Here is a 24970-nt window from a genome sequence, read left to right as displayed (position 1 = left end):
GCATTTTCACATTTAGCACCAAAACTCTGGAATAGCCTTCCTGATACTGTTCGTTGCTCAGACTCGCTCTCCCAGTTTAAAACTAGATTAAAGACGCATCTCTTCAGCCAGGCATTCATATAATACTTTTAATCTTACAGTTAAATCCGGCCTCTAGTTCATAAACGCCAGAGGAGAACTGGCCCCCGACTGAGCCCGGGTTCTCCCAAGGTTTTTTTTCTCCATTAGGTCCTGATGGAGTTTTTCAGTTCCTTGCCACTGTTGCCTTTGGCTTGCTCAGTTGGGGATATTTGGATATTTAATTTAACTAATCAATCAACGATACTATTGATCAGCATTACCAAACATGGACGTTCCATTAGAAACAAACATTGATGTATTGTTTTAATTTATTACTGTGAAGCTGCTTTGATACAACCTATGTTGTGAAAAGCGCTATATAAATAAACTTGACTTGACTTGACTTGACTTGAAGCAACTGCCATGTGATTGGTTGATTAGATAATTGCATTAATGAGAAATTGAACAGGTGTTCCTAATAATCCTTTAGGTGAGTGTATTATTACAATGTAAAATAATTGGTTTTCAATTTATTATACTTTAAATTATCATTTATTTCTGTGATGCAAAGCTGAATTTTCAGAATCATTACTCATTCTAATATTCATTCTAATATTCTGATTTATTATGAGTGTAGGAAACAGTTCTCACTGAGCGGGGAGAACCTGTTTGATGTTGTAATCGGAACGGAAGAGCGGTGTTTTGTAGTGATTGAATTGAATTGTTTATTGATCCAACAATCAGCTATCTCATATATATACATATGAGTGCTGTTCTTCCTGTGGTCAAAATCACTATTACATATCAATTTTTACAAAATAAGCATGCATTCATACAACATACAAACATAAACAAAGACATTTAGTAGAAGATGAACTGAAAATATTCCTTGATTTAAGTTTAGATCAAACTCATGAACTAAGAACCCATGTATACTTATAGGGTCAAAAACTTTTACTTATATAGCACCTTTTTAACAAAAACAGAAGTAAAAAGTCATATAAGAACTTGTGTAAATAAATACAATTTCAATTTAATTTTAAAGATCATCTTACTAGCTTCATTGACCAAAAAACTAGGTAAGGAATTCCATGCTACCATGGCCCTATAGTGTAATGTTCTCTGTCCGGCTCCTGTTCTATAAACAGGCAGGAGAAATCTTCCTTCTGATGACTGACGTGTGACATATTCGTGTCCATCCTGAGAAAACTTAAAATTATTAAATAAAATAACAGGAGTCCTTGTTGTTATAACATTTCTTGCAAAACCAAGAAGAAAATAATATAACCTACTTTTAACTGATAGCCAGTTTAACATATTCAACATATCACAAACTCTAGTTCTATATGAGCAATTAAGCACTATACGGGCAGCTTTGTTTTGAGCCACCTGTAATCGATTGAGATTATATTCTGATGTGTCGGACCATATGACTGTACAGTAATCTAGCTGAGAGAGAACTAAAGCTTGCATTAATTGTTTAATCAAATGTCTTGGTAAATATATTTTACAATATCTAATTGCAGCCATCGCTCTCCCCATTTTCTTCAACATTTCATCAATCTGATTTGTCCAGGACATACGGCTATCAATCAATACACCAAGTAACTTAACTTCTGTAACCTGTTCTATTTCTATGTCATCTAGTTTTAATTGCAGTCTTGGCTCTACTCTCCCTACCCTCTTAAAACATAATACACTACATTTTGTTTTTTCTATATTATGTACCAATTTATTTATATTAACCCATCTCCTAATACGCACTAGCTCTTCATTTAGAGTCTCTTCAAGCTATATATATTTACATATATTATCCAAGTACATTGTGGTTGCACTTGGGGGTCTATAGCAACATCCCATCAATATTGATTTTATATAAGGAAGTTGTATTTCCAGCCACAAAACTTCCACCTCTTTACATCCTAGATCACTTCTGATTCTAACTGGTATATGCTCTTGACAATAAACGGCTACTCCACCTCCCTTAATTGCACCCCTATCCAGTCTGAACAAATTATAACCTTCTATTTTCAATACATCACTATTTATTGCTGAATTCATGTGTGTTTCTGATATTGCAAGCATATGTAATTTATATTCAGTCAGAATCTCAGCGACATCAACAACTTTATTACGTAAAATACAAATATTCAAGTGACCCAACCTCAATCCCTTTTGTGGTAAAATGGGACCATGCATCCTACATCAGTAGGCTAACAGTTAACCAACATAACATTGCATCAACATAGAGCCGTCTTCTACACAAAATCTCATCAACACATAACACAGACACTCCCCCCTAACCCCTTCCTTCCCACCCCACCATGCATCCATTCAGCCACACCACGTTCACACACACACACACACACACACACACACACACACACACACACACACACACACACACATGTCTGGTTCACTATCTTTGTGGGGACTCTCCATAGACGTAATGGTTTTTATACCATACAAACTGTACATTCTATCCCCTTACACTGCCCCTGCCCCTAAACCTGCCCATCACACACACACACACACACACACACACACACACACACACACACACACACACACACACACACACACACACACACACACACACACACACACACACACACAAACACACACACACACACACACGCACAAACGCACAAACACAACCAACATAATGTCTCAGTAAGTGTAGTATGCTCAACACCATCTCCAACGAATCAAAGTCCCGTGTTTCTGTGTGGCTTTATGAAACTATTATAACCCATAGACCTCTTACGGTTTAGTTCAGTTTCGGATGTTTGTCCACAGCTTCCCAGTAAGCTTCCGCCTTCTGGTGATCCGTGAATTTCCGCGTCTCGTTTCCATGGGTAATGTTTAAAGTGGCTGGATGAATAATTCCATGTTTTACGCCAGCAGCTCTGAGTTTTTCCCTGATTTCGCCGAATTTTGCCCTCCGCTTGGCCATATCTGACGTTAGATCAGGGAAGAACTGAAGCCTTGTCTCCCCGTATCTGAATATACGTTCCTTTTTAGACAGCGCCAATATCTCTTCCTTCGCCATGTAACGTTGCATCCTCATGATCATTGTTTTATTCCCAGGGCCAACACGGTGGGCAATTTCAACCACAGGCTCAGTCCCAATCTTCCCTTTAAACAACTCCCTCACCAGACTGTTCATGTAGGCCGTGGGATTCCCCTTTTCCACACCGATCGGTAGGCCATGTACTCTTAAATTGAATTTCCGACTGTGCGCCTCCAGTCGTTCCAATTTATCACGGAGTTCAATGTTCTCTATATACAATTGTTTTACATCCACATCGCATTTCTTCATGTTCTCCTCCAGTACAGAAACACGCTCATCCATGGAACCCAGACATTTCTCCACGTCATCCAATTTCCGACCACATTCCTCCATTTGTACTTTGAGAGAATTCAGTTGTGGTTGAAGTGTGGTCAGCGCTACAGCAATTTCTTCCTTCATAATCGAGCGGATCAACTCCAACAGTTCTTGTTTATCAACTCCAGCCATATCTTTTATAGGGGTTACCTGTTCCTGTAGGCTCAGATTCTTTATCTTTGACTTTGACCTTGTATTCCGTTTGTTCTGTTTGCTCCCGCCTGCGGTTTCCACGTTCATTTCTTCCAGACAAACATTTAGCTACAACTTTATGATCCTCACTCTAACATCTTTACCGATCATTTCTTTCCATTCGTTTCTATTTTAGCCACTTTCAAACTTTTTCTCAGAGCTTGGCGTTCATGCCGTGTCTCACTCCTCACGCATGCTCAGAACGCGCATAGTGATGTATGTCTCGAGACCGGTCTTGGTCTCGAGACCACTTTTACGTGGTCTCGGTCTTGTCACGGCCTTGACGGTCTTTGGTCTTGGTCTTGTCTTGGTCTCGGACCTCTCGGTCTTGTCTAGGTCTCGCTGTCTCAGACCGACATAGTGGTCGGGGGATTTAGCAATACAATACTACAATATCCACGACGACACAACGTTCGATAATGCAACATTATTATCCGCAACGGAATGGATTGAAGCGCGCGCCGGATTGATGACAGTGCGGTGTGTGCGCGAGCCACACGAGAAAACACTTTATCCGCGCCACTGATCGCAGCGGCAACGAGCACTTTGATCACTTGATTTAAAAAACACATATCAGTGACATGATGGGTTTTAACTTCATTCAGGAGATTCTGGGAAACTGCACAACTGACAGATGACTTTGAGCGCACCGCCAACGGTGTGTGTGTGTGTGTGTGAGTGAGTGAGTGTGTGTGTGTGTGTAACCATAGCGTCAAAACGACCAACTTTCGGATCCTGCACTTAAGCCTATAATTTTGTTTTTAAACATTTTATTACGCATTTAAAAGTTGCAGAATGGATTAATTTGGAGACTCCGAAAGCGGCAGAGATAGGCAGGCATTTGCTTAGATGAATTTGTGTCTTTGATATCTCTGTGTGTGTGTGTGTGTGTTGTTTGATTACAGTACTGTATTTAATATGGTGGTGTTAGACTAAATAAATGGTCTTTTAAATATCATCTGCATATCTCCGTTGTGTTGACTAAACATTAGGCCTAATCCTAAAGTTTATAATTGTGTATCTTTAATTTGATGTTACGATTTCATCTACACATTAAGTATAATTTCAATTGGTTACATATTTCTCATTCTTTAGACAGTTGTTGGAGGAGCAAGATGGTGTTGGAGGTGTTTGATGTTTTGTCAGATGAACCAGTCAGTACCAGTCATGTCAGTCCTCAACGGTACACAAAAGTTAAGGGAGTCTCAATCCTCTAATAGTGCAGTAGCAGCCGTCATGCAATTGCTACACAGTTGATCTCACCCAGTCTGCAAAAACATTTACAGTGAGCTCACAGTCACACACATGACATGGTCTGTCTCTGTATAGTTCTGCCTGTGTAGTTGAAGTAATACCGTCTAATATGTATTGAATGTAAACTGCGGCTGAACCCTAGTATGATGCTGTTCTTGAATTCATAGTTATTGCTTAGCTTCAACACTAGTCTGTTTTTTTTTCCCTCCGGTCTTGACTTGGTCTTGACTTGGTCTGTCTTGGTCTTGGTCTTGGTCTTGTCTTGGTCTCGATACCCTCTGGTTTTGGTAGTGTCTTGGTCTCGGTTTAGGCAGTCTTGACTACAAGTCTAGTGTTTTGTCCCGCGACTATAGCGTCTCACCGTCACCCAGTTGCCCTGCTGCGAGGGCTCTACTTCAGCCGGAACCGAACAGTGTACAGAGTTCACTAAGCTAGTCACATCCAAAGCAGTATCTAAAGCCCTTGCACTCTTACAATTAACCTCGATTAAAGTTTGGAATGCGTGTCTCTAGTTCTGAAATCTTCTCCGTCAGCCTGACTATCTCCCTGCGTTTATCACAGGTAAATCCTGTGCTGACAGAGAAGGATATGCTATACATGTTGCATGAGGTGCAAGTGACAATAAGAGGAGATGACATGACTCACCATGTTTGTTGACTGATACTCACCACAGTTTTTTGATGAACTCGTAAAAGGCGCGACAGAATAAATAAATAAATAAATAAAGAGCGCACGAATGGCACGCTAACAGGCTAGCGAAGTACTAGCGTGTTGTGCTAGCAATAACGATTTAGATTGAAGCTAGCTATGTCAGGTTAATGTGTGACGTTGATTAAGTTATATTTAGCAGTATAAACAACAAGGAATGATAGTATAATGCTTAAAGCAGAAAGATACGAAGCTTACAGATGCAAACTAATGCAACGCAGCAGCAGGATAGACAGGAGCAATTCATCCAGTAATGACACAAGTAAAGTCTTTATGATTGAATCATTGAATCATTCATTCAACAGATTTCATTAAAAAACGCTGATTCATCCAGTAATGACACAAGTAAAGTCTTTATGATTGAATCATTGACTCAAGAGATTCTTTAGAAAACGTGTGACATTGCAAAGCCGTTTGTCTTTAAAGAAAGAAATAGTTTAGTTGTGCTTTAAAATGATTTACAAACTCTAGACTATTGTTTTAGTTTCAATAATCACAGCTTTGAAACCCATGTTTTGACAGTGTAAATCGACTGATCCGTGTTCTGGTGTTCACTGACTGTAATGTGTGGCAGATTTCTTCCTGGAGCTGCTGGAGAGCACGGAGCGCTCCCTGAACGAGATGTTCCTGCGCACCTACGGGAAGCCGTACCTGCAGAACGCCGAGGTGTTCCAGAACCTGTTCTCTGAGCTGAGGAGATATTACACCGATGGAGGAGTCCATCTGGAGGAGATGCTGAGCGAGTTCTGGTCTCGTCTGCTGGAGCGCATGTTCCAGCTGCTCAACTCCCAGTATCTCCTCACCGAAGACTATCTGGAGTGTGTCGGGAAGCTCACGGAGAAGCTCAAGCCCTTCGGAGACGTTCCCAAGAAGATGAAGACTCAGGTGACGCGAGCGTTCGTCTCAGCGCGGGCTTTCGTCCAGGGACTCGCGGTCGGGCGGGACGTGGCCAGCAGGGTGTCCGAGGTGTGTGTGGGTGTGTGTGTGTGTGTGTGTGTGAGAGGAGGGGAAAGCAACTGTTTATCCAGGTATAATCGATCGGATTCATCATTGGTCATGGTCATTTTGACCTGGATTTTTTGTCGCACTTGAACCACGAATACACAAAAAAATTGAATGGATTTGAGGAGTTTTGTGGTTGAAATTTAAAAAAGTTAACAAATCGGGTCAATTTGATCCCATTAGGAATGAATAGAATGCGAGGAATGATTCAGAGGAATGTCCTTCAGTAAAGCGTCTGCTGATGTGTGTGTGTGTGTCAGGTGGGCATGAGCGCAGTGTGTGTCAGTGGCTTCACACGGATGCTGTACTGCTCCCAGTGTTCGGCTCTGTCGTCTCTGAAGCCCTGCAGCGAATACTGTCTACACCTGATGAAGACCTGCCTAGCGGACCAGGCCGACCTGGAGCCCGAGTGGAGCCGCTACACCGGTAAGAGCTCACACACACACACACACACACACACACACACACACACACACACACACACACACACACACACACACACACACACACTCACACTCACACACACCTGAAGCAGACCTGGACCCCGAGTGGAGCCGCTACACCGGAGCTCACACACACTCACACACACACACACACACTCACACACACACACACACACACTCACACTCACACACACCTGAAGCAGACCTGGACCCCGAGTGGAGCCGCTACACCGGAGCTCACACACACTCACACACACACACACACACTCACACACACCTGAAGCAGACCTGGACCCCGAGTGGAGCCGTTACACCGGCAAGAGCTCTCACACACACACACACACACACACACACACTCACTCACTCACACACACACACACACACACACACACACACACTCACTCACTCACTCACACACACACACACACACACACACACACACACACACACACTCACTCACTCACTCACTCACTCACTCACACACACACACACACACACACACACACACACACACACACACACACACACACACACACACACACACACACACACACACACACACACACTAATTATGCAGTAATTATGATCAATTCCACCCCCTCTATTTTTACAATACAACACCGTTAATTAATCCATACATTTTCTGATTTAAAAAAAAAAAAACTTCGTTGCTGTGAATTCTGTTCTGCATCGTGGCTGATTTCTAGATTGTACCCCCCTTTTTTTCTTTAAGTGTAACTATTTAACTCTTTCGAGTCGTGTCCATGTTTTTCCACAAAAATAACCAAGTGTTGTACCATTCCGAGGAAGCACATTGTTTTTTTAAAGCCACAGTATGGAATTTTTCTCCACTAGGGGTCGCTAACCTCTTTACAATAACAAAGGCGTAGTTTGATGACGCAACACATGCTAAGAATTATGGATCTTGTCGTCAACGTCAAGCCGACCGATCTAATAATGTTTATGGATGACTGAATACATCGATGTTTTTATCATGACTGTGATATGAAGCCGGTCGGGATTGCTAAGAGACAGCTCTCAGCTCCACACGCGACGCGAGTCCCGCGGATATAAAAGGAATACGGACATTTCATACTACCGAACTACACGCAAGTGCAGAATTACTACTCACAGGTCAGTTTATTAGACAAATTAAACTTGTGAGGGAACGCAGCGCTGTTTCACTTGGTCTAACATTACACTATCACACTAAACTGCATCTGAATGTGTTGAAATGTATGTGTTAGTTTGTCTGTATGAGACTAGCAGTGAGCTAGATCAACATTAGAATAACATACAGATCATATTCTAACATTTTATCATTGTTGAACTATATAACATTGATTAGTTTTATGTAAATGTGCTCACCTGTTTAATAAAGTACATGTAGGAGTTGTCGAAGTCTCGGACGTGGAGCTCTCGTTTATATACTGTCTATGGGAGCTCTCGGCATCTCGAAAACACCGCGCTGATATTGATTCTAGTTTTAGTTCTCCTTTTTTATCCAAAGTCTGCTTGCCATGGTCCGTAATGTTTGAACAAAACAACAACAGCGTGCAAATAGACATTACGAACTCCACAGTGGTCTGCGTCTGTCGCTTTGGTTAATCAGAGGGCTCTGCTCATAGCTCTGGTTACCATGGCAGTACGAGCGGAAACCAGGGACAACGCGGATATGACGCCATTGACTGCGACAAACCGGAAATAAAGAAACATCCCGTGTCTAAAAATTAAATTAAAATTTCTCCTGGTTTGAAAGTTGTTGGAAACAGTCGGGATAATGTAAGTACACAACTAAAAAAAATATATAACATAGATATAGTGATTTTTGCTAATTTTAAAGCAAAAAAGTTACATATTGTGCCTTTAAATCATGTTTTCGGGTCAAAAAGAGGTTTAACTATTCTCCTCTCACAAATTGAGTGTCTGAAAGTGAAACTCCTACAAATGCAAATAATGTCTTCAGTAAATTCTTTATTCTTCTGTGGCATCACTGTGAAAAATCCCTTCAAGAATCTGTGTTTTTAAGAGCGCAAGGTTTGATTCGGGTGAAATAGATGTTACTTCATCATATCCGGCACACGTCTGCTCATGCGAGGAAGGAAGTTCAGGAATCTCTCTCCCAGTATTCAGGCAGGTTTTGGGCAGTGCTTTGGTTTGGCTTTGGCATCTCGGGGCGTTTTTAACATTGCTTCCATACAGCGGTCTGTGCTGAAATGAGTTGCTGGAAGGGACAGTCGGGTTGGATCCTGGTGTGACCCTGGTTGTGTTCGGGACACGGACTCTCAGTCATGTCCAGGGGAATTATTCTCAGTTCTCATTAAAGGTGTCATATTATGCCCCTTTTCACAAGATGTAATATAAATCTCTGGTGTCCCCAGAATGTGTCTGTGGAAGTTCAGCACAAATCCCCTCAGATCATTTATTATATCTTGTCAAATTTGCCCCTTTTTGGTTGTGAGCAAAAACGTGCCGTTTGTGTGTGTCCCTTTAAATGCAAATTAGCTTTAGCCCCGCCTCCGTTCAGAAGAGGGCGGAGTCTTCACACGAGCTTCAGAAACTCCGGCAATAACAGAACAGGCCAATCTCACTCATCCAGAATCCCAGTATAACCAGTAGCGAGTGCAGCCTTACGGAGAGACTCAGGAAGAGCTTCTGAATGTTAGTGGAGACATTTCTGTAGTTGTTGTGGAGTTACACTGATCATCTCATCATCATGTTTAACTTCTCCACAAGTGTCCACAGTTCCTGAGGTCTTTATAAGACAGCGGTGACATGTTCTGGTCAATAGTGTTCAGTGCTCGTCTGTGCTCAACCACAGAACAGTTTCAGGCTTTGCTGGATCTTCATCGAGTTAGAACTGGTCTCTGTTGTCGCTTGTGTAACCAAATGTCGGCTGGTGTGTGTAAACGTGCAGATTAAGGGCCGGGAATATTATAATAAGATCCTCTTCATACGTCAGAAGGAGAGCGAAATCTGATCGGCTTATTTTCTGACATGCTTGCAGAGAAACACTGACCAGAACACAGTTACTGGGTTTCACTTTACATGTTTTCTGTGTTGGTAGAAGCACCGATTACAGCACTTACACACGGAGAAACTCAGATTTTCATGATATGTGCCCTTTAATAGAGTTCTTCCATAACCCAATGATCTGAGCTGATGCACTTTAATGATGGATAGATGCACTTTTATGATGAATAGATGCACTTTAATGATGGATAGATGCACTTTTATGATGGATAGATGCACTTTAATGATGGATAGATGCACTTTTATGATGGACAGATGCACTTTAATGATGGATAGATGCACTTTTATGATAGATTGATATACTTTTATGATGGACAGATACACTTTTATGATGGACAGATGCACTTTTATGCACTTTTATGATGGACAGAAACACTTATGATGGACAGATACACTTTTATGATGGATTGATGCACTTTTATGATGGATTGATGCACTTTTATGATGGACAGATGCACTTTAATGATGGATAGATGCACTTTTATGATAGATTGATATACTTTTATGATGGACAGATGCACTTTTATGATGGATTGATGCACTTTTATGATGGATTAATGCACTTTTATGATGGACAGATGCACTTTAATGATGGATAGATGCACTTTTATGATAGATTGATATACTTTTATGATGGACAGATGCACTTTAATGATGGATAGATGCACTTTTATGATAGATTGATATACTTTTGTGATGGATAGATACACTTTTATGATGGACAGATACACTTTTATGACGGACAGATGCACTTTTATGATGGATTGATATACTTTTATGATGGACAGAAACACTTATGATGGACAGATACACTTTTATGATGGATTGATATACTTTTATGATGGACAGAAACACTTATGATGGACAGATACACTTTTATGATGGATTGATACACTTTTATGATGGATTGATATACTTTTATGATGGACAGATGCACTTATCACTTGGCGTCGCGTCTGAACGTCTTTGTCTTTGGAGCTCCATCGATTGATTTATAATTCTTGATTTTCTCTTTAAACTCACTTACAACGAACATTTTCTACTTTTCCTCACCTCATAGTTACAACGCGGACTGTTGAGCAGACATCACGCGCCAATGCACACAAATCAGTGATTAACGTTACTAACCCGCTGACTCCGACCTCGTCTACTCCGTGCGTTTCTCAGCATCGGTCCTGAGCGCCGAGGTCGCGATCAGCCAGGTCTCGTTCACTCCGGCTCCAACACGCCACCACGAAGCTTGGATGGTTCCGCAGCGGAAGACGCGAGTCAGGTCTAGACCAAGACTCTCTCCCCGACCCTCCCGGTTTTCGAGATATCCACACAAAACCGCTTCTCCCCTCTTCGCGAAACAGAACGCGATGCTGTGATCATCGGCGATTCCATCGTTCGACACGTACACGCTACGTTAAGTAAAAGTAAGGTGCACAGTCACTGCTTTCCTGGTGCTCGTGTTTCTGAAATCGCTGCTCGCGTTCCCGAGATTCTGAACGAGCGCGTCGGAACTGTGGTCCTGCACGCGGGGGTGAACGACATCAGGCTGCGCCAGACGGAGGTTCTGAAGAAAGACTTCAGGAATCTGATCGATACGGTACGCAGCACATCGCCTGAAATAACAATCATTGTGTCAGGACCGCTTCCCACGTACCGACTAGGACATGAAAAGTTTAGTAGATTATTCACGCTAAATGAATGGTTAATGTCATGGTGCAATGAGCAGAAACTGCTCTTTGTAAATAATTGGAATCTGTTTTGGGAGCGTCCTAGGCCCTTTCGCGCTGATGGCTTACACCCAAACAGATTCGGAGTGGATCTTCTGTCAGATAACATCTCCAAAATGTTAAATACCTTTTGACTAGTAACCAAAAGTCCAAATCATAGTCTCTGCTGCACCAATTTAACTGATATAAATACTAGTGTTGAACATTGCATAGAAACTGTGTCTATTCCCCGTTTAGTGAGATTAAATAATAAATCTACTGCAGGATCTAGAAAAAATCTAATTGTTATTAAACCAGAAAATGTTGCTGTTAGTAATCAAAAACAATTTCTAAAGCTAGGTCTTCTAAACATTAGATCACTCACACCTAAGGCAGTTATTGTAAATGAAATAGTCACAGATAATAGCTTCGATGTACTTTGCCTTACTGAAACCTGGCTTAAACCAAATGATTATTTCGGTCTAAATGAGTCTACTCCATCAGGATACTGTTATAAGCATGAGCCCCGTCTGATTGGTCGTGGCGGCGGTGTTGCAACAATCTATAGAGATATTCTCAATGTTACTCAGAAAACGGGCTATAAGTTTATTTCGTTTGAAGTACTTGTACTAAATGTTACGCTCTTAGATGTTCGAAAAACATCCCTATTATCTCTAGCCTTGGCTACCGTATATAGACCGCCTGGGCCTTACGCTGATTTCCTAAAAGAGTTTGCAGATTTTCTCTCAGACCTATTAGTTAATGTCGATAAAGCATTAATTGTTGGAGACTTTAATATCCACATAGATAATTCAAATGATGCGTTAGGGGCTGCATTTACAGATTTATTCAACTCCTTTGGGGTCAAGCAAAACGTTACCGGACCAACTCATCGTTTTAATCATACACTCGATTTAATTATATCACATGGAACCGATCCAACCGATATAGATATCATTCCACAAAGTGACGATGTCACTGACCATTACATGGTAACTTGCATATTACGTACTCCTGTAATATATCATGATGCGCCGCGTTATCGATTAGGCAGAACAATCCTTCCATCCACCATAGATAATTTTTCAAATTGCTTTTCTGATCTGTCTCAGCTGCTCAGTGAACCCAAACAAACAGATGAACTAGCAGAACTAACTAGCACTATGAGCTCCATTCTCTCTGGAACACTGGATATTGTTGCACCCATTAGATTAAAAAAGGTCAGAGAGAAAAGTAAAGCACCCTGGTACAACAATACTACGCATGTTCTAAAGAGAGAAACCTGTAATTTAGAGTGTAAATGGAAACAAACTAATTTAGAGGTCTTTAGAATCGCATGGAAAGACAGTATGTCACGTTATAAAAAGGCCCTAAAAGCGGCCAGGGCTGAGCACCTCTGCAAACTAATAGAAAACAACCAAAACAATCCTAGGTTCTTATTTAACACCGTGGCTAGACTAACAAATAAACAGATGTCACCTGAACAAAATATTCCGTTACAGTTTAGTAGTAATGATTTCATGAAGTTTTTCACTGAGAAAATAGAAAACATCAGAACCACAATTGTAAACGTTCAATCCTCAATCGCGCCTTATAATTCAGCCTCAATTATCACCCCGCAAGAACAATTACAGTGCTTTACAACTATAGAACAAAAAGAGTTAAATAAACTTATCACTTCATCTAAAACAACAACATGTTTATAAGATCCTATACCAACTAAACTACTGAAAGAAGTGTTACCTATAGTGGAAGAGCCTCTCCTCAATATTATTAACTCGTCTTTAACTTTAGGTCATGTTCCAAGAACATTTAAACTAGCAGTTATAAAACTTCTCATTAAGAAACCACAATTAGATCCACATAATCTAGCAAATTATAGACCCATTTCAAATCTACCTTTTATGTCTAAAATACTAGAAAAATTTGTGTCCGCCCAACTGGGCTCTTTCTTGCATGAAAATGACATCTATGAAAAGTTTCAGTCTGGATTCAGACCGCACCATAGCACTGAAACTGCGCTTGTTAAAATCACAAATGATTTACTTTTAGCTTCTGACCAAGGCTGTATCTCAATATTAGTTTTACTTGATCTTAGTGCTGCGTTCGATACTATAGATCACACTATACTCTTAGATCGACTACAAAATTATACTGGTGTTCAAGGACAAGCATTAAGCTGGTTTAGATCATATTTATCTGACCGCTACCATTTTGTCTATTTAAATGGAGAAAAATCGATCATAACTCCAGTAAACTATGGAGTGCCGCAAGGATCTGTGTTAGGCCCTCTATTATTTTCAATATATATGTTGCCACTTGGAAATATTATAAGGAAACATGGAATTAGTTTCCATTGTTATGCTGATGACACTCAAATCTATATTTCATCACGGCCAGATGAAAACGCTAAATTATCCAAATTGACAGAGTGTGTTAAAGATATAAAAGATTGGATGACGCGCAATTTTCTTTTATTAAATCCAGACAAGACAGAGGTATTAATCATCGGTTCAAAAAAACACCCACAAAACCTCTCACAATACAACTTTAACATAGTAGGATGTCCTGTTACTTTATCCTCTACAGTAAAAGACCTGGGTGTTATACTCGACTGTAACCTGTCTTTTGAAAATCATATTTCATATGTTACAAGAACAGCCTTTTTCCACCTTAGAAACATTGCTAAGCTACGTAACATGCTATCAGTTTCTGACGCAGAAAAGTTAGTTCATGCATTCATGACCTCGAGACTAGATTACTGTAATGCTTTATTAGCTGGTTGTCCTGCATCCTCAATAAACAAGCTACAGTTAGTCCAAAATGCCGCCGCTAGAGTTCTTACTAGATCAAGAAAATATGATCATATAACACCAATTTTATCATCACTACATTGGTTACCTATAAAGTTCCGTATTAATTACAAGGTATTGCTACTGACTTATAAAGCCCTAAACGGCTTAGCTCCAGTCTATTTAACGGATCTTCTATCGCCCTATAATCCATCGCGCTCTTTAAGATCACTAAATTCAAGGCTTTTGGTCATACCTAGGATATCCAGATCCACCAAAGGAGGGAGAGCATTTTCACATTTAGCTCCAAAACTCTGGAATAGTCTTCCGGATACTGTTCGTTGCTCAGACTCGCTCTCCCAGTTTAAAACTAGATTAAAGACGCATCTCTTCAGCCAGGCATTTATATAATACTTTTAATCTTACAGTTAAATCCGACCTCTAGTTCATAAACGCCAGAGGAGAACTGGCCCCCGACTGAGCCCGGGTTCTCCCAAGGTTTTTTTTTCTCCATTAGGTCCTGATGGAGTTTTTCGGTTCCTTGCCACTGTTGCCTTTGGCTTGCTCAGTTGGGGATATTTGGGGATATTTAATTTAATTAATCAATCAACGATACTATTGATCAGCTGCTTTGATACAACCTATGTTGTGAAAAGCGCTATATAAATAAACTTGACTTGACTTGACTTGACTTATGATGGACAGATACACTTTTATGATGGATTGATATACTTTTATGATGGATAGATGCACTTTTATGATGGACTGATACACTTTTATGATGGACTGATACACTTTTATGATGGACAGAAACACTTATGATGGACAGATGCACTTTTATGATGGACTGATACACTTTTATGATGGACTGATACACTTTTATGATGGACTGATACACTTTTATGATGGACAGAAACATTTATGATGGATAGATGCACTTTTATGAAGGATTGATACACTTTTATGATGGATTGATACACTTTTATGATGGATTGATATACTTTTATGATGGATAGATGCACTTTTATGATGGACAGAAACACTTATGATGGATAGATGCACTTTTATGATGGATTGATACACTTTTATGATGGATTGATATACTTGTATGATGGACAGAAACACTTATGATGGACAGATGCACTTTTATGATGGATTGATACACTTTTATGATGGATTGATATACTTTTATGATGGACAGAAACACTTATGATGGATAGATGCACTTTTATGATGGATTGATACACTTATGATGGATTGATATACTTTTATGATGGATTGATACACTTTTATGATGGATTGATACACTTTTATGATGGACAGATGCACTTTTATGATAGATTGATACACTTTTATGATGGACAGATGCATTTTTATGATGGATAGATGCACTTTTATTTTTGTATTCGTCTGAAAGAAGAATGTCATATACACCTAGGATGGCTTGAGGGAGAGTAAATCATGGGCTAATGTTCATTTTTGGGTGAACTATCCCTTGAAGTGAAAGCTTCTGTGAAGGTGATGAGGAAACTCCTGCTGGTTTTCTGTGTAGCTGTTGACTGGTTCCCAGTGGAGCCGTGTTGTCTGGCCAGTGTGTTATTAAAGCGGTGTATGCCAGCTCTCCACATCATGTTCAGAGGTTTCTGTGGCGCTCGGGTCTTCAGTCCACGCCTGCAGGGGAAAATACATGTTGACATGACAGAAATGTTTTCCTCCATCATATTTGTGGACGGATCTGTTGCCACACCCGCGTCAGCCGACATTATTAACCCTACTGTGAATGTATTAGAGGCGTTATGTGCATCCATCCACAGTCAGCTTATTTTATTAACCTGGAACTGGACAAATATCTTCATGGTTAAGTACAAACATCAAATGGTAATAATGGTAACTCTTTACAATAATGTTTCATTAGTTAACATGAACTAAGAATGAACAATACTTCTACAGCATTTATTAATCTTTATTATCTTAATATTAATGCTTTGGGTTTATCAGCTCCAAGTCTATTCATTTACATACACAATATAATATCAAATTTAGCACAGGACATTTTTTGTTAACCTTTTATCATATGATTTGGAGTATCGCAATAATATCGAGTTCAGTTTCGTGATATTTATCGAATGTATCGACATGAGGGTATCGTTACACCCCTGTTAAATAATGTTAACAAATAAGACCTCATTGTAAACTGTTACTGTAATAATGATATATATATATATATATATATATATATATATATATATATATATATATATATATATATAAATATAAATCTCTGTGTGTTGGACAGATGCCATGTTACTGGTGACGGAGCGACTCGAGGGACCGTTCAACATTGAGTCTGTGATGGAGCCCATCGACGTGAAGATCTCCGAAGCCATCATGAACATGCAGGAGAACAGCATGCAGATCTCATATCAGGTCATCATCTTCTCATACATCCACAATGCAGATCTCCTATCAGGTCATCATCTTCTCATACATCCACAGTGCAGATCTCCTATCAGGTCATCATCTTCTCATACATCCACAATGCAGATCTCCTATCAGGTCATCATCTTCTCATACATCCACAATGCAGATCTCCTATCAGGTCATCATCTTCTCATACATCCACAATGCAGATCTCCTATCAGGTCATCATCTTCTCATACATCCACAATGCAGATCTCCTATCAGGTCATCATCTTCTCATACATCCACAATGCAGATCTCCTATCAGGTCATCATCTTCTCATACATACACAATGCAGATCTCCTATCAGGTCATCATGTTCTCATACATCCGCAGTCATGTTCTGAGACCATGAGCAAGCCTAGCACGTATCCTCCCCTGCACACGGCCCAAACCTCAGCCCTCGCTTCAGGGTATTTATAACAGCATAGTTGCGGATGGTCAGATATTTGCAGTTCGCTGTTCAGCACTAAAGCATGCGTGCGCTCTCAGTCCACCACTAATCACAGTTTCTGGAGGAGAAGAATGCGAGCGGGTGTTCTCCTGCGCTCACACACGGTTCAGGATCCGGGAATAGTTCAAGGTGATGTCTGCGGTGTTCAGATGTCAGGATACGGGCTATTTCTGCTGCATTTCTCTAGTGGTCTTCATAATCGAGTTCTCTAATGATAAATCTGACTTTTACTTTTAATATGTATAAATCACTATATATACAGTGAGGAAAATAAGTATTTGAACACCCTGCTATTTTGCAAGTTCTCCCACTTAGAAATCATGGAGGGGTCTGAAATTGTCATCGTAGGTGCATGTCCACTGTGAGAGACATAATCTAAAAAAAAAAATCCAGAAATCACAATGTATGATACAGCTGCAAATAAGTATTTGAACACCTGAGAAAATCAATGTTAATATTTGGTACAGTAGCCTTTGTTTGCAATTACAGAGGTCAAACGTTTCCTGTAGTTTTTCACCAGGTTTGCACACACTGCAGGAGGGATGTTGGCCCACTCCTCCACACAGATCTTCTCTAGATCAGTCAGGTTTCTGGGCTGTCGCTGAGAAACACGGAGTTTGAGCTCCCTCCAAAGATTCTCTATTGGGTTTAGGTCTGGAGACTGGCTAGGCCACGCCAGAACCTTGATATGCTTCTTACAGAGCCACTCCTTGGTTATCCTGGCTGTGTGCTTCGGGTCATTGTCATGTTGGAAGACCCAGCCTCGACCCATCTTCAATGCTCTAACTGAGGGAAGGAGGTTGTTCCCCAAAATCTGGCAATACATGGCCCCGGTCATCCTCTCCTTAATACAGTGCAGTCGCCCTGTCCCATGTGCAGAAAAACACCCCCAAAGCATGATGCTACCACCCCCATGCTTCACAGTAGGGATGGTGTTCTTGGGATGGTACTCATCATTCTTCTTCCTCCAAACACGTTTAGTGGAATTATGACCAAAAAGTTCTATTTTGGTCTCATCTGACCACGACTTTCTCCCATGACTCCTCTGGATCATCCAAATGGTCATTGGCAAACTTAAGACGGGCCTTGACATGTGCTGGTTTAAGCAGGGGAACCTTCCGTGCCATGCATGCTTTCAAACCATGACGTCTTAGTGTATTACCAACAGTAACCTTGGAAACGGTGGTCCCAGCTCTTTTCAGGTCATTGACCAGCTCCTCCCGTGTAGTTCTGGGCTGATTTCTCACCTTTCTTAGGATCATTGAGACCCCACGAGGTGAGATCTTGCATGGAGCCCCAGTCCGAGGGAGATTGACAGTCATGTTTAGCTTCTTCCATTTTCTAATGATTGCTCCAACAGTGGACCTTTTTTCACCAAGCTGCTTGGCAATTTCCCCGTAGCCCTTTCCAGACTTGTGGAGGTGTACAATTTTGTCTCTAGTGTCTTTGGACAGCTCTTTGGTCTTGGCCATGTTAGTAGTTGGATTCTTACTGATTGTATGGGGTGGACAGGTGTCTTTATGCAGCTAATGACCTCAAACAGGTGCATCTAATTTAGGATAATAAATGGAGTGGAGGTGGACATTTTAAAGGCAGACTAACAGGTCTTTGAGGTTCAGAATTCTAGCTGATAGACAGGTGTTTAAATACTTATTTGCAGCTGTATCATACAAATAAATAGTTAAAAAATCATACATTGTGATTTCTGGATTTTTTATTTATTTTTATTTTTAGATTATGTCTCTCACAGTGGACATGCACCTACGATGACAATTTCAGACCCCTCCATGATTTCTAAGTGGGAGAACTTGCAAAATAGCAGGGTGTTCAAATACTTATTTTCCTCACTGTATGAGACATACTTTTAGCCCATTTATGCAACATATTTGACTTAATTAAAATATGCCTTGTAAGGGTCAAAAACGCATGAATCACGCATGACATGAATATTACAATAATTACTGGCTCTTTGATGAACTCGAGAGGTTTCATTCCTCTTTTGTAAGTGGCTCTGGATAACAGCGTCTGCTAAATAGTGATCGATCCTTATGGATTTATGGATTGCTGATATAAAGCTGATTAGCTATACGTGATATTTTGTATCTGAAGACCAGAAATAACATATGCATAACAATTACTGCAACAAAATGTATATTTATTTAACATATTTTCCAAATTAGAAATAATTAATTGGAAAATATGTCAATATGCAAATAATAATTTGAACTTGATAAACCTTATAGTTTAGAGAGAAACTTACTGATTCTGTAATCCTATTATAGTTTATTTCACAAATAAAGAAACGGTTAAAAACTTGAATAAAGAAACTCTGCTGTCTAAATTAAAGTTAGCTTTCGACACTTATTGGACACTGATGCCGATAGTTAAAATATTGGTTGACCACTACTGCTAAATGCATAAATATGAATGTAATGTAAATATTAATGTGCAGTGATGATTATGAGCGAGCCGTTGGTAGGTTGTCTCATTGCAGGAGTGTGTATAATGAGTGTGAAGTTGACAAGTTGATTAAAATGCTGAAAGATCAGTCAGTCAAAAATGTACGTTTTTCCTCTCATATGTTCATATAAATTTAACCTAAAATCTCGATGTTGATTAAAACATGCTTAGACATGTTCTGCATCAACTACACACACACACACACACACACACACACACACACACACACACACACACACACACACACACACACACACACACACACACACACACACACACACACACACGTGTTCAGAGGTTTTCATATTTAAATCCAAGATTAAAACTAATACACCAGACTAGTGGAGCCAGATTCAGAAGTGTATTGTAAAGCTGTGTTGTGAGTTCTGTTGACCGTGATCCTGCGGTTCAGCCGTGAAACAGCATGTGGTCGAGAGCCTAACTTTAGACATGACGGATCCCGCTAACTTCACCGTTTCCTTCTCGTTCCTCGTGTTATTTGGGAGTGTGGAGCGCGTTCCCTCATCGGGGCAGTGTGTGTGTGTTTCAGTGTGTGTTTCAGTGTGTGTGTGTTTCAGTGTGTGTGTGTTTCAGTGTGTGTTTCAGTGTGTGTTTCAGAGTCTAGATCTGCGTGTAATTGCAGGTTTTCCAGGGTTGTGGGCAGCCGAATCCCTCGGGAATGAGCCGATCCTCCCGGAGCGTCCCGAACACGTTCATCTTCAGTCCCGACAGCCCTGAGGATCTCACACACCTCACACACTCACACACACACCTTGAGGACCTGCCCACCGTAACCACAGGATCCCGACTCCAACACCTGGTGAGAGAGACACACACACACACACACACACACACACACACACACACACACACACACACACACACACACACACACACGCACCTCACACACACACACATCTGAATGGTCTTAGTAATTTCCTTTTCCTAATTGAATATTCTGTTTGTCACCGGTTGAGATTCTTGATGTCGTGTGTGCCGAAAAGAAAGATTTTTTTATCAGAACAAATTGTAACAAAACCTTTGGATTATTTTGAAGGTTCTGGATCTCATGCTGTAGAATCACAGTAATACTGTAACCATATAAACCTAAATCAGAGATTAGGCTCTAAATAAGTTTAGTGATTCAGGTCAAATGATGATTATGTTAAAACACACCCATCATCAGATCACCGTTTCTCGTGGTTCCTCTGGCTGTGATAACTCAGACACACTAACTCTAACATTAATAGTGTCAGGGTCAAGAGCCCAACTAAAGCACACACTGATCCCCGTGATGGTGACTTACACAGTTTGATTTTCTCCTTTGGTGATTCTGCTTGTTATCAGGTGTCTTCAATAATGCTCAATCATCACTCAGTTAATCACTTAATGATCTCATTACCGCTAACACCGCTTCAGTGTTTAACACTCTTGAGTGTGGAGTCAATCTCCCAGGAGAGTTCGTTTAACACTGGAGTTTCTGTCTAAGAAGTCAACGCTCAAGGACGCATTAAACTCATCAGTGACAGTAAAGATCCTTATAATGTTACAAAATATTCTATTTCAAATAAATGCTGTTCTTTTGAACTTTCTATTCATCAAAGAATCCTGAGAAATAAAATGTATGACAATTTCCACAGAAATATTAACTGTTTTCAACACTGATAATAATCATAAATGTTTCTTGATCATCAGATCCTCATATTAGAGTGATTTCTGAAGGATCATGTGACACTGAAGACTGGAGTAATGATGCTGAACATTCAGCTTTGATCACAGGAATAAATTACACTTTACTATATATTCACATAGACAACAGATGATTTACACTGGAGTAATATTTCACTGTTTTTAACATTATAAATCTCACTTTTGATCATTTTAATAAGTTTTTGCATAAATAAAATGATTATTTCTTTCTTTCATCTAGTTAGTTCCAGCTAGTTGATCTAGTTAGTCGTTGTGTCTCTGTGACCCTTAATGGCATCAACACTATCCAGGTGAAATTAATAAACCATAATCAGTGTGTTCTCAGAGTTTATTAATGCATGTATTTCTCTCTCCTGTTTTAAACGCTTGCCAGAGGATTGTGTGGAAACTCATGCAACACAGTGTAAGAGTTGCTCAGTGTTTATTCTCCTGCCCCCCCCCCCCCCCCCCCCGCGTCTCATTTGGTGGAACTAATGCCATAATATGCATGTAATTTTTATGATGCTTTTAGCATTATATCTTATTATGTCATATTTAACCTAAAACTTTTATTTATTTACACTTCAGATAGCCTATATTATTAAAATGCTAGTGACTCTTTTTTTTTCATGGAACACAGAATGAAAGTCGTTCATCCTTTTTTTCTAGCCATGTTTTTATTTACTCGTTATACATGCGTGAGTATAATTATCACTGTCGAGACTCACCACACAAACTAAACACACGAGTTTAGGTTTGTTTGGATTGTGTTTATTTAAAGGCGTATTCTGTGCTTTGCTGATTGCAGCCTGACAAACAGAGACTAACCGAACATCCATCCCGGGTTCCAGGAGTTCGGCCTGTGGATCTGCATGTGTTAAACACATCATACATATGTACATTTCTTCAGTTTATATGAATATTTCTTTTTGTCAGAATGGCCGTCAGTGGAGAAAGATGCGTTTTGCCCCTGAACGGTGTAGTCATACATTTTATTTCTCAGGATTCTTTGATGAACAGAAAGTTCAAAAGAACAGCTTTTCTCTGATAGAATCTTTTGTAACTGTCTTTACTGTCACTTTTGATCAATTTAATGTGTCCTTGAAAAAAAAAAAAAATTATTAATAAGTAAGAAATACTTACTGACCCCAAACTTTTGAACGTCAGTGTATTTAGTCATCAGAATTTCGTTCAACTTATGCAGTGCATCTTCTTGCTTGAATAAAGTATAAAGTGTCACGTGACGAGAGTCCGATGTCATATCAGGAGATTTACTTCCAGCAAATAAGAAGCTTCTGTGAGTTAAAGTCGCATGATCATTCATTACATCAAAGTCCTTCCGAAGCAACTGGACATATGAATTTTAGCCGTGTTTATTTAATTTTTTCCTTACGTCTTGCAAGAGCATGGTATACTATTTCATAATGTATATAAGGTCACATTAGTTAATACCTGTTAAATATTAAAGGAATGGTTTGTCATGTTGATATTCTTTTATGTATAAATGTGATTCATTTAGAAAAAAAATACACTAGCACATCTCAGGTGTGTTTGAGTTTCATTTAGCAGTTCCTGATTCCTGGAGCATTTGCTCCCTCTAGTGGAGGACACACACACACACACACACACACACACACTGTAGTTGTATCTGAGACTGGAAGAGTTTGGTTCGTGTTGTTCATTTACATTTTACATTTAATCATTTAGCAGACGCTTTTATCCAAAGCGAATTACAAATGAGGAGAACAATAGAAGCGATCAGACCAGTGAGAGGACAGCAGTGCACACCTCTCTCACACACACACACCTCACACACACACACACACACACACACACCTCACACAAGTGCTGTAACGAGTCTCAGTTAGTCTGGCACAGAACACATAGCAATGTTTTTTATAATTTTATCAGAAAAAGAAAACCAATAGAGTAGAAGAGGTAAGTGCTAGTATTAACTGGTCATTCCTCCAGCTGGGAACGGTCCAGGAGAAGGTCTAGGAGAGTGATCTTGTGGCTCCACGAGGCGTCATTCGCTTGCAGAGCACAAGCTTCTGGAGGGCGTCTGAACTAGCGGGTTTGGGTGTATTGGTGCAGAGCCAGTGGTCGTCTTGTAGGCAAACATCAGTGCGGCTGTTGGGAACCAGTGTTAACCACTGATGAAGAGAGTGACGAGGGCTTTCTTCGCCTCGCTGATCAGATGCAAAGGCTTGATAGTACATGCCGGACGGCCCGCTAAGAGAGCATTGCAATAGTCCAGTCTGGAGAGAACAAGAGCTTGGACGAGGAGTTGTGTAGTCTGATAGGAAGGGTCTGATCTTCCTGATGTTTTATAAAGCAGATCTGCAGGACCGGGCCAGTGTAGTTCAGGTCGAGAAGACGCTGTTTTCTGCTGACAAAGCAAATCCACTTTGATGAGATTGATACGGTAAAACCCACGCCATCATTACTGTTCGTATCACTGTGATCAAGAGCTGAGATATAATATATTAATGAGCGTTTGGTTTCTGACCAATCACAGCAGAGCAGCTCTCAGAGAGGCGGGGCTTAGAGAGCCTGAATCTTCTAAGGAAGCGTTTCAGACGCTGAGGGAAAACAGCTGACGCTGCAGTGGAGATCATGAGGACATTACAGTGTTTCTGACCGCCGAAATAAAACGAGGAACCTCTAAAATAATGTTAAAAAAAGAAAAGTTAAGTAAATTCATTGGTTAGAAAAAGCGTGAACCGTTAAGAATATTTAGCTATTGAAACCAAGGGTATTATAGTTAACAAAACAATTTTTACTTGATATAAAATAAGCATTAACTGAAATAAAATAACATATAAGAAATTATATGTATTAATAATATTATTGTATTAAAAGTATTAATATTTCAGCTAGTTAAGGAAACATTTTCATTTGATGTACTCATTTTTTTTTAATTAAAACTACATAGAAAAATTAAATAAAAAAAATGAATAAAAAGACAAATCACACACACAAAAAAAAAAAAAGTATTTCAATGATACTAAAACATTGACTGAAACGTCTGGAATAATGGAATTTAATTATTTTACTGAATCATTTGAATATAGTTTCTGTCAGTAAAAGCTGTGTGTGTGTGTGTGTGTGTGTGTGTGTGTGTGTGTGTGTGTGTGTGTGTGTGAGAATGATCACAGACTTGCTGTTGTTCTAATGGTCTTTCTCATGTCTTCATCATCAGGTGACGGACATCAAAGAGAAGTTGATGCGGTTCAGGAAGTTCTGGTCATCACTCCCCGAGTCGATCTGTCAGGAGGAGCATGTGGCGACCGTGGAGAATGAGAACTGCTGGAACGGCCTCGAGCAGGGCAGG

The 24970-nt window shown here is 40.0% G+C and overlaps 1 protein-coding gene across 1 annotated transcript in view; it reads left to right on the top strand.

Annotated features, from left to right (window-relative positions):
- gpc6b (glypican 6b) overlaps nt 1-24970 on the top strand; it is a gene marked incomplete at its 5' end in the record, with an annotated part of 42771 nt that overhangs the window by 10239 nt on the left and 7562 nt on the right. The window contains 5 exons of the mRNA XM_079881782.1: nt 6177-6568; nt 6865-7030; nt 16869-16999; nt 20591-20767; nt 24839-24969. Coding sequence (XP_079737908.1) covers nt 6177-6568; nt 6865-7030; nt 16869-16999; nt 20591-20767; nt 24839-24969 — 997 coding nt within the window. The remainder of the gene's footprint in view (nt 1-6176; nt 6569-6864; nt 7031-16868; nt 17000-20590; nt 20768-24838; nt 24970) is intronic.

Source organism: Squalius cephalus (assembly GCF_949319135.1).
Source record: "Squalius cephalus genome assembly, chromosome: 9".
In the NCBI taxonomy this organism is placed as follows: Eukaryota; Metazoa; Chordata; class Actinopteri; order Cypriniformes; family Leuciscidae; genus Squalius; species Squalius cephalus.
This window is presented reverse-complemented; position numbering and strand designations above follow the sequence as displayed.